Source organism: Notothenia rossii (assembly GCF_949606895.1).
Source record: "Notothenia rossii genome assembly, chromosome: 3".
In the NCBI taxonomy this organism is placed as follows: domain Eukaryota; kingdom Metazoa; phylum Chordata; class Actinopteri; order Perciformes; family Nototheniidae; genus Notothenia; species Notothenia rossii.
The window spans coordinates 43,962,797-43,978,191 of NC_136901.1; the positions used below are offsets into that span (position 1 = coordinate 43,962,797).

The 15,395-nt window shown below is 38.5% G+C and overlaps 1 protein-coding gene across 1 annotated transcript; it reads right to left on the minus strand.

The window, feature by feature from the left end:
- Positions 1 to 23: 23 nt before the first annotated feature.
- Positions 24 to 7,529, minus strand: LOC307033171 (uncharacterized protein). The gene is made up of 4 exons (XM_079671529.1): positions 7,324 to 7,529; positions 4,946 to 5,181; positions 1,705 to 2,426; positions 24 to 1,282 (listed from the first exon to the last, which is right to left on the minus strand). The coding sequence occupies exons 2-4, from the start codon at positions 5,172 to 5,174 to the stop codon at positions 992 to 994; spliced, it is 1,242 nt and encodes a 413-aa protein (XP_079527655.1). The 5' UTR covers positions 5,175 to 5,181; positions 7,324 to 7,529; the 3' UTR covers positions 24 to 991.
- Between the last annotated feature and the right edge of the window lie 7,866 nt (positions 7,530 to 15,395).

Sequence of the window (15,395 nt, forward strand, 5' to 3'; positions counted from 1 at the left end):
CATCAAATGCAAACAAAACATAATTGTATTTTTAGCTTCTTTTATTTTGTCAGCACAGAAAAAAACAAGAGACACATTTCTTCAATAATTGTCGAAGCAAAAGGTCATTATTTCAAAAATAAATTCACATTATTAAAACTCACTAATGGCTATTTAAAAAATTGTAAACTAACGGAATTTCTACAGAACATTTTGAGCGTAATACTTGAAGTATTTGAGACGTGTGGCGCAGTGGATTGTGCGTTGGTGTTGGGATCACAGGTTCAAACCCCACTACAGTCAGCATGTCGTTGTGTCCCTGGGCAAAACAAATTGCTCCTTTGGGGATTGCCCACAATATTGAGTATGTAAGTCTCTTTGGAGAAAAAAAAGCATCTAACAAGTGACATTTAATGTAATGTAAAAGTATTTAGAGAACTATGGAGGTATATGTATGACTCACATTATACAGATGGGACTAAAATGCATTATTGGATATTTCACTGTTTCTCAATAGAAAGCAACAGAACTGTCACATTTGTATATAAGTTAAAGTAAAGTTTAACGTTATACAAGTGGGACACCCAGTGGTGAAAATAAGTACTACTCCATGATAAAAGAAATAACAACTTTGTAAGTAAATGTTAATATAATCAGGAAAATATACTTTAGTTGTAACATATTCAATATAAGATTATTATTATTAAGCCAATAACATTTAAAATTATCTTTAATGTTTGACTGACTGTAATAGAGACATTTTAGGGGGTTTAACCTAAAGTTTATTGTAATTCCTATACTCCGGGTTTTTAATATGTAAATTAACTATAGTCATCCAATGAATATAGTGAAGCTAATGTACAGTATTTCCCTCTGAACTGTAGTGGAGAAGAAGAATAAAATTGCATCAATATAAAGAAAACTTCACATAACTAATTATTATACTCAAGTAAATGCACTTTCCACCACTGATGACAGTTAAAATTGTATCTTCTGAACAGAGATATTTTTCTTAAGGTTTTTTATCCAGAGTTTCTTTCTGGTGAGTCAGCTGGTGGCTTGTTTGGTGCTGATGGAGCCTGAAACGTTTCTTACAGACGTCGCACTCAAAGGGTTTCTCTCCGGTGTGAATGCGTTTGTGTTTGGCGAGGTTGCTCTTGTCTGCAAATGTCTTCCCGCAGCAGTTACATCCGTAGGGTTTCAACCCGGCGTGAACTAACAGGTGATTCTTTAGGGCCACCCTCTGGGAAAAGCACTTCCCGCACGTTGTGCAGCGATGTGGTTTCTTCGATGTCTCGACGCACTTGTGAAGAAATACAAAAAAGGATAAATATTTAAAAGAAAAACACTGCATAACTTCCACAGATTAAATGTGTAAATTTACAAATTTTTCTCATGGTGTCAGCTACAAAATATGGCCTTTATTTAATTAATGAAGAAGTATTAAATAATTTAAATGAATTAAAGCTTTTTAAGAGTTTTAAAGGATCCCGTAATACAAAGCAGATTATAAAATAAATCCAACTATTTTGTCAATAAAGTTCCCTACACTTCCAGATAATTCAGATTTTGTTGTCTCATTCAGTTTGTAAAAAGTGTGAAGATATTTCTGATCCGAATCAGACTACCCTTATTAGTCCCACAGAGGGGACATGTACATTGTTACAGCAGAAAAGAGCCAAAAACAGCTTAATGTTACTTAAAAATATTAAAAGAATGTCTCACCAGAGTTGAATCCACACATAATAGGGAGCAGCGTTTTTGTTTCTCTTCGTGAGCGATCTGGTGTTTCTTCAACGCCGACGAATGACCGTAACTTTTCCCGCACTTGTCACATTTGTACGGTTTCTCACCCGTGTGGCTTCGCACGTGTGAAACAAGATGCTGAAGGTGTCGGCATCTTTTCCCGCATTGAGAGCAGCAGAACGGTTTCTCCCCAGTGTGAATCCTGCTGTGCTTCTTCAGATTACTCCTCTCACTAAAGGCTTTGGAACAGATGATGCATTTGTATGGTTTCTCTCCAGAATGAGTTAATTTATGCGCCGCCAACGACTCTCGGATCCTGAATCGTTTCGGACAAAGCGAGCATCCATACGGTTTCTCTCCTGTGTGAATGCGCTCATGTTGCTGTAGTCTCGCCAGCTGCTTGAAGCTTTTCTCGCATTTGCTGCATCCGTACGGTCTCTCCTCCGAGTGACTCAGCATGTGTGATTTCAGATCTCCTTTCCTGGAGAAGGATTTTCCGCATTGCTCGCATATAAACGATTTATCCTGTTCAGAAGTCACCTGGTTTGCGGTTTCTCTTGTTTTGATACAGTTTTGTCGCCGGTGTCTTGTTAAGTTGCATTTCTGTACGAAGGATTTCCTGCAATCCTCACAGCGGTGACTTCGAGGCTCGGATGCAGCTTCTTGCTCGTCCTTATCTGCCATTTTTTGAGTTGTCGAGTCTAGAGAGAGAAGGGAAGAACTGCAGTCAATATTCACAGTTTTTGGCTAGAAAAATAGTGGCAAAAAAAGCACATTTTTATCCAAAGCGACTTACAATAAGTGCATTCGACCAAGAAGATACAAACTTGAAAAATAGAGTCATATAAGTACATCAGGTTTCATAGAGCCAAACAATTTTCAGTGCTACTCAACTAGCTTTAGATAAGCCAGTCCTTTGTTAATATACAAGTGCTTTTTTTGAGGAAGATGTGTAAGCTTTCTGCTGTCCTGATGTCAATGGGGAGCTCATTCCCCCATGTTGGAGCCAGGATAGCAAACCCACGTGTTTTTGCTGATGGGAACTTGGGTCCCCCTCGCAGTGCGGGTGCAGCGAGCTGTTTGGCTGATGCAGAGCGGAGTGCACGTGCTGGGTTGTACGGTTTAACCATGTCCTGGATGTAGGAACGTCCAGATCCATTCGCAGCATGGTACGCAAGTACCATTGTCTTGAAGTGGATTGTAGAAGTTATTTTTTCCCCCAGAATTCTACTTTTAAAAATGTCTGACTCTTTTTTTTTTCTTTTTTTCTTTACAGAATTTGACTTTTTTTTTAATTTACATTCGATATAGTTTAAACAATGAATTTAGAGAAATGTTATCAGCATTTCTTTATAAATATATATGACGTGTAGTCAGGTTTGTTCTCTCTACGGAAAAAGGACACTTTCTCAAATTCTGGATTTCCCCCCCCAGAATTAGACTTATTAAAATGTCCGACTTTCTTTTTTCAGAATTGAATGTATTTTCTCCAATTTTGGTGAGGAATTTCATTTTCTTCCCATGATTCTGACTTTTACCCAGAATTAGACTTTTTATCACATATTTTATTTGCATTCAAAATAGAGATTAAACGTAAATTAATATGTAATCAGCATTTTCTTCATAAATATACAATGTGGTGTTTTTATCAGAGTCAGGTTTATTCTCCCTACAGGAAAAGGGGCACTTTAGAGCAGGGGTCGGCAACCCTAAGCGCACGTGCCACCATTGGCACCCGGTACCGTAACCAGTGGCACACTAGGAATAAGTGGAATAAGCGTGCCAAATATTTAAATTGTATTTTTGGATTCTGAATGAGTGCGCCGCCAGAGCGTGTCTCACCGTTACCTGCAGAAGGAAGCCATGCACGCAACGCAGCGCAGAGGAAACTACAAATAAAAGAAATCTAGACCGCAACAGAATTAAACAAGCGACTGCCTGTTTTTCCTGGCCAAGGAAAGGTCCCTTGAACACAACTGGAGCGTAACGTCTCATCATGTGGTGTAGTGCTGCCGGAGAGCACCGGAACGCCGCTCCAGCACTTCAAAAAAGGCAGTACGCATAAGGAGCCGTACACATTCCGCAGTTTGTGCGTGGCTGTGTCTTTAGTTCTAAGCCCAGTGGCAATCTGTTCATCTGACATACTGAAAAGACAATAACGCCATCGAAAATAATATGCTACAGTACAGTACAACAATTCCTGGGCGTGTGTGTGTGTGTGTGTGTGTGTGTCACGAGCACATTGTGTGTGAACGAGAGAGAGAGAGAGAGAGAAAGAGAGAGAGAGAGCGGTACCGGGGATTATTAGCATCTGGTTAGCTAGCTATGCTAACGAATATAAGGAGCTGTTTCTACAACCAGGTGGAAGAGAGCTCTCTACTGACAGACTCAGATAACCTCATTGAGGTGAGGTAAAGACACACCTTTATATGATCATTATAGTTGTAAATAAGAGAATAAAGTAAACCGGTATAAAATACTATAACAGTCAAAAAAAAGTTGTTAAAAAAGCATACAGTTTGAAAGGGGAGTGATTTGTAAAATATCCATAAAGAAAAATAAATCTGTTTACAGTTCTGTTTCATATGGGTGTTGAGAGATGTATCCATAGATCTCTTCATGTAGCTCTCAAAGTGCATCAGATTGATGCTTTTAAAGGGCCCATGTCATGGCCATTTCTACTGATCATAATTCCATTGTTGAGGTCTACTAGAATAGATTTAAATTGTTCAATGTTGCAAACTCACATTGGTTTCTCATACAGCATCTCTGTATAGTATGTGTATTCACTCTCTGTCCTAAATGGCTTGTTGGAGCTCCTGCGCCCCCCCCTCCCTGTGAATCCAGTGGCCCCCTGTGAGACAGCGAGACACATCGAAACCCAGCCCGAAACACACACACATCCGCAGCCTGGCTGGGAGTTTGTGTGTGTGCCCAGGCTGAGTTCCGCGGTGTCTCACAACAGTGAGCCAGCTCACAACATCCCGCTCCTCGCAGCAGAGAGCCTAGAGGAGGCTAGGTCCATCCCCCACTTAAATCATGTTTACATGGATAGGTTACTAAATACATTTGCAAACATCTTGTGTCCATATCTTTCTGTTTGGGTGGTCATGCAACAACCGTGCATGTGGATTTGGCACACTGATCACATTATTTATTTTTTTAAATGGCACTTCATATCCAAAAGGTTGCTGCCCCCTGCTTTAAAGAGGCGTTTTACCTCCATATTCCACCTCAGGAGTTTCTACATCTTCATCTTCCCGTTGCTCCGGAGCGGAGACGATATCTGGAGCGATATTTGGTTTTCCTGCTTCCTGTTTACTTTCCTCTGTTTCCTTCAGGGACTCCATGGATATTTCATCGGCATTCCCGTTTATTCCCGGAGTTTTTAGGCAGTCCACCAAACAGACCGACAGCCGTTTGAAGCCGAGCGGAGACATGATCTCCATCTGCAGACTGAAAGAAACAAGATTCAAACGTAAAAGAAAACCAGGCCACATAATGCATCTTTAAAAAGGTTTCACTGCTGTGATACTTTTGTTGCATTTACATTATTTTCATAACATATCAGATCTTTTTTTAACTAGATTTACCAGCATTTGTTATGCCTCATTTGATGTTTTCTGTGGTGGGAAGCACATTGTGACTTTTTTAAAGATGTGCTTTAGATCTCAAATTCTACTTTTAGGCACAATTTATATATATTTAATTTAATATTCCATTCCCTACACACGTAATGTAAATAATATCCTGCTTTATATTGTGTCTAAAGCCCTTCAATAGGGTTTTATTGTGAGAATTCATAGATTTTTCTGAAAGGAAACAAGATTCAAATGTAAAAGAAAACCAGTAATAAGACAACGAAATGCTGTTAGCATCTAAACCAGGGTAAACCTCCGGGCCGTATACGGGCCGCGAGACCATTTGGTACGGAACACACGCAAAAAATAAAATAATTGAGAAATCGAGACCGCAGAAGAATTAAACAAGCGGGTGCCTGTTTTTCAGGAAACACTTAAAGGTGGGGTAGGTAATTTTGGAGAAACCGGCTCGAGTGTGCTAGAATTAGAAAAAACACAACTGGAAAAAATCTGCCACTTCCTGACAGAGCCCCCCCTCCAACGCACACGAACGCACACATGACCAATGAGGGCCCGAGATAAGTTTGTGCACAGATGGAAGGCTGACATGCAGGTAGGCCATCCAGTTACTTTAGCCGGGCCGGCTCAGATGATTGGTCGTGCTTTTTACAGTACCACGGCTTCCACAGATGACATTTTTTAATGTATTTGTTGTCAAAGCACTTCAGATATTCATTGCTATCGGGATGTTAAGAGCATTCTATGGAATATAACAACAAGTGTATCTCGAGCCGGTTTCTCAAACTTACCTACCCCACCTTTAAGCTTTTCTCAGATTCTTTTCTTATAATTTTACTTTTTTTCCCGAAACGTTACTATAATAGTAATTTATTTTATATTGCAAATATATTTCACAAATAAAATAAAGCAGTCAACATCTCCATCAGCCATCTGAAAGTAACAAGATTCTACCAGTACAAAGAAAACGACATGCAGTTATTCATATTGTAATATAGATATACATGTGACGGATATACACTCAAGTATTAACACAATAAACCGTATAAGGCAGTGGTTCCCAAACTTTTTCAGTCGGGCCCCCCTTGAGTAATTGGAAATATTTACGCTCCGCTCACCGGTCCCTCACAGCGGGCAGAGCTGCAGGTGCTGATCTCTCTCTCTCGCGTCCGGCTATACTTTCTATATGTATTTGAACATTTATTTATTTATTTTTCTAAATAAAACTTAAAATGTGTAAACATTTCCACGTTTTTAATTTTTTTATAGGATATGTACATTTTGCTTAATCGGTTAACCGTTTTTTTGGGGGTCGAATATTCGAATAGACATTTGCTTTCAAATTCCCATCCCTACTTGTGTATGCTTGCTTTCCCTTGCAGATCTTCTCAAACAGGGAGCTGTTGTTTTGAGACTGCCACTCAATGTTCAGCTTTGATCTGTATTTCGTTTTGATGGCAGCAACAGCAGAAAAGAATGTCTCACACAAGTAGGATGTTGCAAAAGGCATCAGTATGCCCACAGCTCTCTGGCCAATTAGATATTTTCGAGCAGTGTTTATTTACAATTTCTTCCCGCGCCCCCCCCTGCAGTACCTCCGCGAACCACCAGGGATCGCACCCACAGAAAAACACTGGTATAAGGCAATATAAACAGAAATATATAAAAAATACTACAAAATAGATCAGGTATAAATAAGACTGTATCATACAGACACAATACAGAATAAATATAAACATATTATAGACCGCTACAGACCTTTTTAAATAATATAAATATACCTGAGGAACATCATGCTGCATTTCCATTGTTACCATTTACTTCAGCTAACCTAGCATTACATTGAAGGCTCAAACCGATGCTAACTGTAGCTCTTTACAGCTTCTGTCCACATGTAATCCGCACATTACCTTCTAGTGTGAGTTGCTTAACTGTTTTTAGTGAACTTAAACTGTCTCTAAACATTATAAAACATGTTGAAAACACCGTAAAAACTTACCAAATGGAGATAGAGTCCAGTGTTTTCGGCTGTTAAACACGGATATCCAATCGTAAATAATAGTAAACTGCTGTTGTTATGCTCTCTGTTTGTGTAGCTGGTTTCCCGCAGTGTTCTTGCGGTGATAAACCGCAGAAAACAGGATTACAAAAAGCATAACACATCCGAACAAGAAGCCGTGGAGGAATCGTCTAAACAAAAGCTGCTTGGCGCTTACTTCCGGGTTAAACGAGTTGGTCAACCAATGTGCTTCGAGAAACGTACAAAGGGGTGGGATCTTTAATACATTTAGCGCCAATCGCTGTCTCGCTTTTTTACAAGGAGACGGGCACTCGCTTAGGACAAAAATAAGCCATAACGCTTTTTGACCTGAAATACTTTATTTACTGATTGCCTTAAAATGACGCTCACAGAAAAACATTGGATTAAAAACCCCATTATGTGTGGGTATATTGTGAAGAAAAAATATTAAAAAAGCATGGAAAGTGGATTTTAACTTGAACTCCTCCTTGTGTCACTAGATGGAGCCAAGTGATCATTTACTGTGAATTTGATTTAAATCATTTGATAAATAAACTCTGCATTCACAAGACACAAGTTAAAGAGTAAAAAAAACAGAGTGAGGTTTTGAGAAATGTTTTTATTTGTAAACGTGCAAGAATTACATTTAAAGCCTTCACACAACGTGTCTGTTGATGTTTAATTATTAATTAGTTCACACTCAAGAGACATTTATTTTGTCATATTTGCATACTTAATGTTTTAATATTATTATTTGGACTTGTTCCTAAGAATTTGAAATGTATTCCATAATTTTCCAAATTTCACTTTCATATTATTCGCACATTTCTTTGAATTCGATTTTTTTCTATAATTTTCTTTTTCTTTTACAGAATATGACTTGTTCTCAGAATTTAATTTGGACTTTTTCTTAGAACTGAATTTGTTGATTTACTTTACATTACTGTCAGGATGTTCCATTTTTTTTATTCACAGTTATTAGTATTCAGTGTTTGTACTGAGGCAACATTTTGACCTCAGCTTATTCCCCAATGAACATTTAGCTCTCTATCACACTCACACACACACACACACACACACACACACACACACACACACACACACACACACACACACCCCACACACACACACACACACAATAGGTGTGTGTGTGTGTGTGTGTGTGTGTGTGTGTGTGTGTGTGTGTGTGTGTGTGTGTGTGTGTGTGTGTGTGTGTGTGTGTGTGTGTGTGTGTGTGTGTGTGTGTGTGTGTGTGTGTGTGTGTGTGTGTTGCCGTTTGAAGTAAATGTGGTGAGTGGATGTCTTTCAAAGGGAAGATGAATAATAGTATGCAGTAAGTAGAGTTTCCATATTAAAAAAGGGAATAGCAGAAGAAGACAGACAGGAAGCAAACACTAAAGGGAACAGCAGAAGAAGACAGACAGGAAGTAAATACTAAAGGGAACAGCAGAAGAAGGCAGACATGAAGTAAACACTAAAGGGAACAGCAGAAGAAGGAAGACATGAAGTAAACACTAAAGGGAACAGCAGAAGAAGACAGACATGAAGTAAACACTAAAGGGAACAGTAGAAGAAGACAGACAGGAAGTAAACACTAAAGGGAACAGCAGAAGAAGACGAACAGGAAGTAAATACAAAAGGGAACAGCAGAAGAAGACAGACAGGAAGTAAACACTAAAGGGAACAGCAGAAGAAGACAGTCAGGAAGTAAACACTAAAGGGAACAGCAGAAGAAGACAGACAGGAAGTAAACAGTAAAGGGAACAGCAGAAGAAGACAGGAAGTAAACACTAAAGTGAACATCAGAAGAAGACAGACAGGAAGTAAATACTAAAGGGAACAGCAGAAGAAGACAGACAGGAAGTAAACAGTAAAGGGAACAGCAGAAGAAGACAGCAAGTAAACACTAAAGGGAACATCAGAAGAAGACAGACAGGAAGTAAACACTAAAGGGAACAGCGTAGCATAGCATAAATGCTTAAAACGGAATATGAATTAAAAGAATATGCTATATGTGGGCTCATTAATGAACCCTGGATGTGTGCATATTTAATAAAAATCTTCAAACAACACAGTAGCCTATGTCTTAAAAGATAATAAATCAAGTGCTGTGCAACTGTGTGAGTCAGCAAGAAGATCAATGAGCCAAGCAGGACGTTTGCACACATGATTATTGAACATTTCTCAATTAGAAACAGAAGATTAATTACGGAAGATGCTGGCAGAGTGGTTTTTCACACAACAATGAAGTGTGTTTTCATAAATACAGCGTATGGTTTGTACTCATCATTGTTGCATGTGTTACAGTTTGTGAAAGATTGCTTCGATTTTATTATTCATGTTAGCTTTTGTCCTCGTTTCCAGTCTTTATGCTAAGCTAAGCTAACTGGCTGTTCCTGTACTTCCATAGTTTGACAACTATGACGAAAACAGATTACATTTACGAGTTACCATTTGACAACATGTTTGAATTAAGAAAAAAAAAAAATCAGAAATGACATTTAACTACACAAATTAACAAATGTGAAAATGAAATAGGAAAAAATAGATAAATAATCAAAATAAATTACTTTAATGGATAAATGTAGAAGACAATAATAAAGAACAGGAAATATTAATTTAAAAAATGACAGAAATCCACCAAATGGAAAACGAGGAACCATAAATGTGTACAAAAACAAGAAAATAATAATCATAGAACGGAATATATAATTTAATGGATAACAAGATTCCATTTGACAAAACAAAACAAATGAGACAGGTACCGAAGAAAACATAATTACTATGGAAATTACTTTGTTTCAAATGACACTTTTGTTTTCATCATTACACACGCTCTGTGTGTGTGTGTGTGTGTGTGTGTGTGTGTGTGTGTGTGTGTGTGTGTGTGTGTGTGTGTGTGTGTGTGTGTGTGTGTGTGTGTGTGTGTGTGTGTGTGTGTGTGTGTGTGTGTGTGTGTGTGTGTGTGTGTGTGTGTGTGTGTGTGTGTGTGTGTGTGTGTGTGTGTGAAACAAACAGGTACATTCCACGGTTAATTTCAGTACGAATGGGAGCCGAGTGTGTTTACAAATGTGTTACCTGGAGGCATTTCAGTAATCATTTTAATAACAATTTTTCCCCTGTGCCTTCGCTTGAATGTGTTTTTAATTGTGTGTGTGTCTTCAAAGTCTCCAACTTCCCAGAAATGTCCTTACTTGCCTAACTTACTGAAAAAAATCCATGTCATGGTCCTTGTTTTTGTTTATGACCTCGATTTAAATCTAAATTTCTGAAAAGTAACAGTTACTTAACACAAAAGACGTCACTTTCCAACGATGTCAAAAACCAAAAGTAATTATTTTCAAGGTCCAATACCTTAATTAACTCCAAAAGACACACACACACACACACACACACACACACACACACACACACACACACACACACACACACACACACACACACACACACACACACACACACACACACACACACACACACACACACACACACACACACACACACACACACACACACACACACACACACGTACACCTTTGAAGAATTATCCTCGAGCAGGACATTTTAATTAAAGGACCACATCAGTAGTTCTGCATGTTTTGAAGCTTCAAGGCAGTCAATGGTTTTCAGCCGATACAAGAACACAATTAGAGCTCAGTTTTAAAGCATTGGTTCACACAGTACAGAAAAAGTACATTTTGTATAGCTGTTACGTATCCTGGTTAAAGAGGTACACCCTCTCCTGTAGTGTGTTCTATAGGTTGTAGTGCATGTTAATGGTCTGCAAAGGCTACAATCCCAAATCCCAAACCAATCAGAGCAGACTGGGCTCTGGTTTCAGACAGAGGGTGAAAAGAGGTTCTGCAGCACAAGCGGTGTGAGTATTATATGAGTAAGAGCTTTTTGAGACAAAAACACTTACTGTAGTTTGGTGTCTTCAGCGAACTACAATTAAATATGAGAAGCATGTTTTTAAAGTTGAAAAGGTTATGCAAAAGTTCAACTTAGCCCTGAATAATGTATGTCTGTATATTAAATCAACTAAAGGCATCTGGACTAAATATTCATCCAGAGATATATCCCCACAGAGCAGAGGTGGAAAGTGCAGTACAAAACAAAACCCGTTTCATACATTGTTGTCTCACTGGATTACCGTTAAGGGGATATTGAATGTTTCTGAAGGCTTCCTGCGAGTTGTTTACAGACTCAGGATCTGTTGGGCTCATGCATTATGAATGCTTTGAAGGATAATGCTTTCACATAATCTCCTGGCATATCTTTCCTGCGAGGACAGTTCTGCTTAACAATTTATTTCCTTGAAAACGCAACACTTGAAATGTCAAGCTTACAAAGCCTTTCGAAAAAAGGTTGGCCGCGTTAAGTAAAATCTAACTTCCTGTGTATCGAGAACATCTTTGGTTAAATTAAAGTAGAGACACCACATACTGATATCCACCTGAACATCAGCAGGAGAGGACTCTTTAAAGTAGAGACACTACACACTGATATACACCTGAACATCAGCAGGAGAGGACTCTTTAAAGTAGAGACACTACATACTGATATACACCTGAACATCAGCAGGAGAGGACTCTTTAAAGTAGAGACACTACATACTGATATCCACCTGAACATCAGCAGGAGAGTACTCTTTAAAGTAGAGACACTACATACTGATATACACCTGAACATCAGCAGGAGAGGACTCTTTAAAGTAGAGACACTACATACTGATATACACCTGAACATCAGCAGGAGAGGACTCTTTAAAGTAGAGACACTACATACTGATATACACCTGAACATCGGCAGGAGAGTACTCTTTAAAGTAGAGACACTACATACTGATATACACCTGAACATCAGCAGGAGAGGACTCTTTAAAGTAGAGACACTATATACTGATATACACCTGAACATCAGCAGGAGAGGACTCTTTAAAGTAGAGACACTACATACTGATATACACCTGAACATCAGCAGGAGAGGACTCTTTAAAGTAGAGACACTACATACTGATATATACCTGAACACCAGCAGGAGAGGACTCTTTAAAGTAGAGACACTACATACTGATATACACCTGAACATCAGCAGGAGAGGACTCTTTAAAGTAGAGACACTACATACTGATATACACCTGAACATCAGCAGGAGAGAACTCTTTAAAGTAGAGACACTACATACTGATATACACCTGAACACCAACAGGAGAGGACTCTTTAAAGTAGAGACACTACATACTGATATACACCTGAACATCAGCAGGAGAGGAATCTTTAAAGTAGAGACACTACATACTGATATACACCTGAACATCAGCAGGAGAGGACTCTTTAAAGTAGAGACACTACATACTGATATACACCAGAACATCAGCAGGAGAGGACTCTTTAAATGTCTAAACCACATTTATTGGAAATCAGTCCAACATTTGTCAGGATTATTTTAACTAAAAGCCCATATTTTCAACCTCGAGATGCTGCCAGAGGAAAAGTCTAAGAATCACCAAATTCAACACACCTTATCTTTCTGGGGACTATGAATATTTACACCAAATGTCATTGTAATCAATAAAACAATTATGGAGATAGCTTGATTTGGACGTAAGTGATGGACAAACAAGACTTCAGGGCAAGAAGAATCGTTTGTGATGTAGAAATATGTGCAAATGTCTTATGGTACACGGTGTAACAGTTGGCAACAAAGAGCCCCGGGACTTCAGAGTACAACATGCATCTTTCATGGCTCCATCTCTTAGCTTCCCAGCACCATGGCTCAGTTGTTTTGATGCTGTGTGTTTATTAAGTAGAACAGCTTCCCCAAAGAGAACAGAGATCAGCGGGAACAACACAGACTGTCACTTTACATCATAGCAGGCCACAGCTCAGCTTCCGCTTCATCGAACCTCTGTCTCTGCCGCTGGGAATGTTCTCCTGCCTGGACAAGGGTCCTTAAACATGGCTGGGAAGAGGTGGAGTACAAATACTTCGTTACTGTACTTAAGTGTCTCTGGTATCAGTACTTTACTCCACTACTTATTACTTCTACTTCTTACATGTTGAACCCAAATACCTGTACTTTCTACTTCTTATATGTTCAACCCAAATACCTGTACTTTCTACTTCTTACATGTTGAACACAAATACCTGTACTTTCTACTTCTTACATGTTGAACCCAAATACCTGTACTTTCTACTTCTCACATGTTGAACTCAAATACCTGTACTTTCTACTTCTCACATGTTGAACACAAATACCTGTACTTTCTACTTCTTACATGTTGAACTCAAATACCTGTACTTTCTACTTCTTACATGTTGAACACAAATACCTGTACTTTCTACTTCTTACATGTTGAACCCAAATACCTGTACTTTCTACTTCTTACACTTTGAACCCGAATACCTGTACTTTCTACTTCTTACATGTTGAACACAAATACCTGTACTTTCTACTTCTTACATGTTGAACACAAATACCTGTACTCTCTACTTCTTACATGTTGAACACAAATACCTGTACTTTCTACTTCTTACATGTTGAACTCAAATACCTGTACTTTCTACTTCTTACATGTTGAACACAAATACCTGTACTCTCTACTTCTTACATGTTGAACACAAATACCTGTACTTTTTACTTCTTACATGTTGAACTCAAATACCTGTACTTTCTACTTCTTACATGTTGAACTCAAATACCTGTACTCTCTACTTCTCACATGTTGAACCCAAATACCTGTACTTTCTACTTCTCTCATTTCCCAAACAGGCTGGTTCCTTTAGTCTGAATGTGTGTTTGGTGGCGTGATCATTATTATTTAGAGTCATTGCGTGCCTATTGATTTGAACACGATCCGTGTATCCATCATTTCCTGGTCTTCTCTAAAGAAGAGGGACCAATGAAAACGTTGTCATGTTGCCGTTGGTCACCATGGAAACATTCATTAGCTAACAATGACATTATTGTTCTATTAATATAAAGGGAGGTCAGGTACTCTTTAAAACAGCTGCTAGTTATGGGTACTTTTTACTGAAGTACATTTCAAAGCCTCTTTACTTTGACTTGAGTAAAGAAGTTTAGTCAGTACTTAAACTTTTACCAGAGTATTTTTAAACACGAGTATCTCTACTTCTGCTTGAGTAAAGGATGTGTGTACTCTTGCCTTCTCTGTTGCTAGGAAGTAATTGGCAGCTCTTCTCCAACCCTGCCTTTTTTTAGTTTTATTTCAGTGTTTGATTACTTTTCGTTCTGTGCTTTTCACCATTTTTTATTTTTGCATTTGATTATATATGTTGCATTGTTGGAGGAGCTCAGTTCAGAAGAATTTCATTGCCATTTCTACACTGTAGCTTATGTGCATATGAGAATAACACCTTTGAATCTTTTGGTCTGTAGACATCGCAAAAATCACCTCAAACTGACAACTCACACCATGCAGGAAGCTTATGAACATCTCATGGATTTACGTCCAGTATTTTCTTGCTTTTATCTCCTTTTTGGTCTCCACTGAATCTTAAAACATATGCTTCCGGTTATTTAAATGCTAAATGTTCCAAGATTTACAGAAATGGCAATTTATCTGATGCACCCATAGATGAAACTGACCTTTTAAAAGCACCTGGGTCAGTGAACAGCAGAAACATACGATGGACACATGACATTATAAAATCAATTGCCTTCAAACCCAACTAGTTTCTGTCCTCTGAATACATTTTAGTCCAACATTAGTCCTCTTTTAGCCCTTATTGGTCTCCACCGACTCCTAAATCTTAAGTTCCTGGCTGTTCAGATGATACATTTTCCATAATTATTGTATTGTCAGATTGCTGTGAAAACAAAACTCTCTGACTTTCTTCAAACAAAGGAATATGCACCTGATTTAGCAGCATCAGTGGATAGGATTAGCCAATTAAAACCATTCCATTTTTACTTCCGATCAAAACAAGTGTTCCCACGTAACTGATATGACAGATGACTACACTGCAGTTTGGTCATCAATTAAAGAAAGGAATGATTCGGGGGTTTTAAAGGACAGCTCAGCCCCA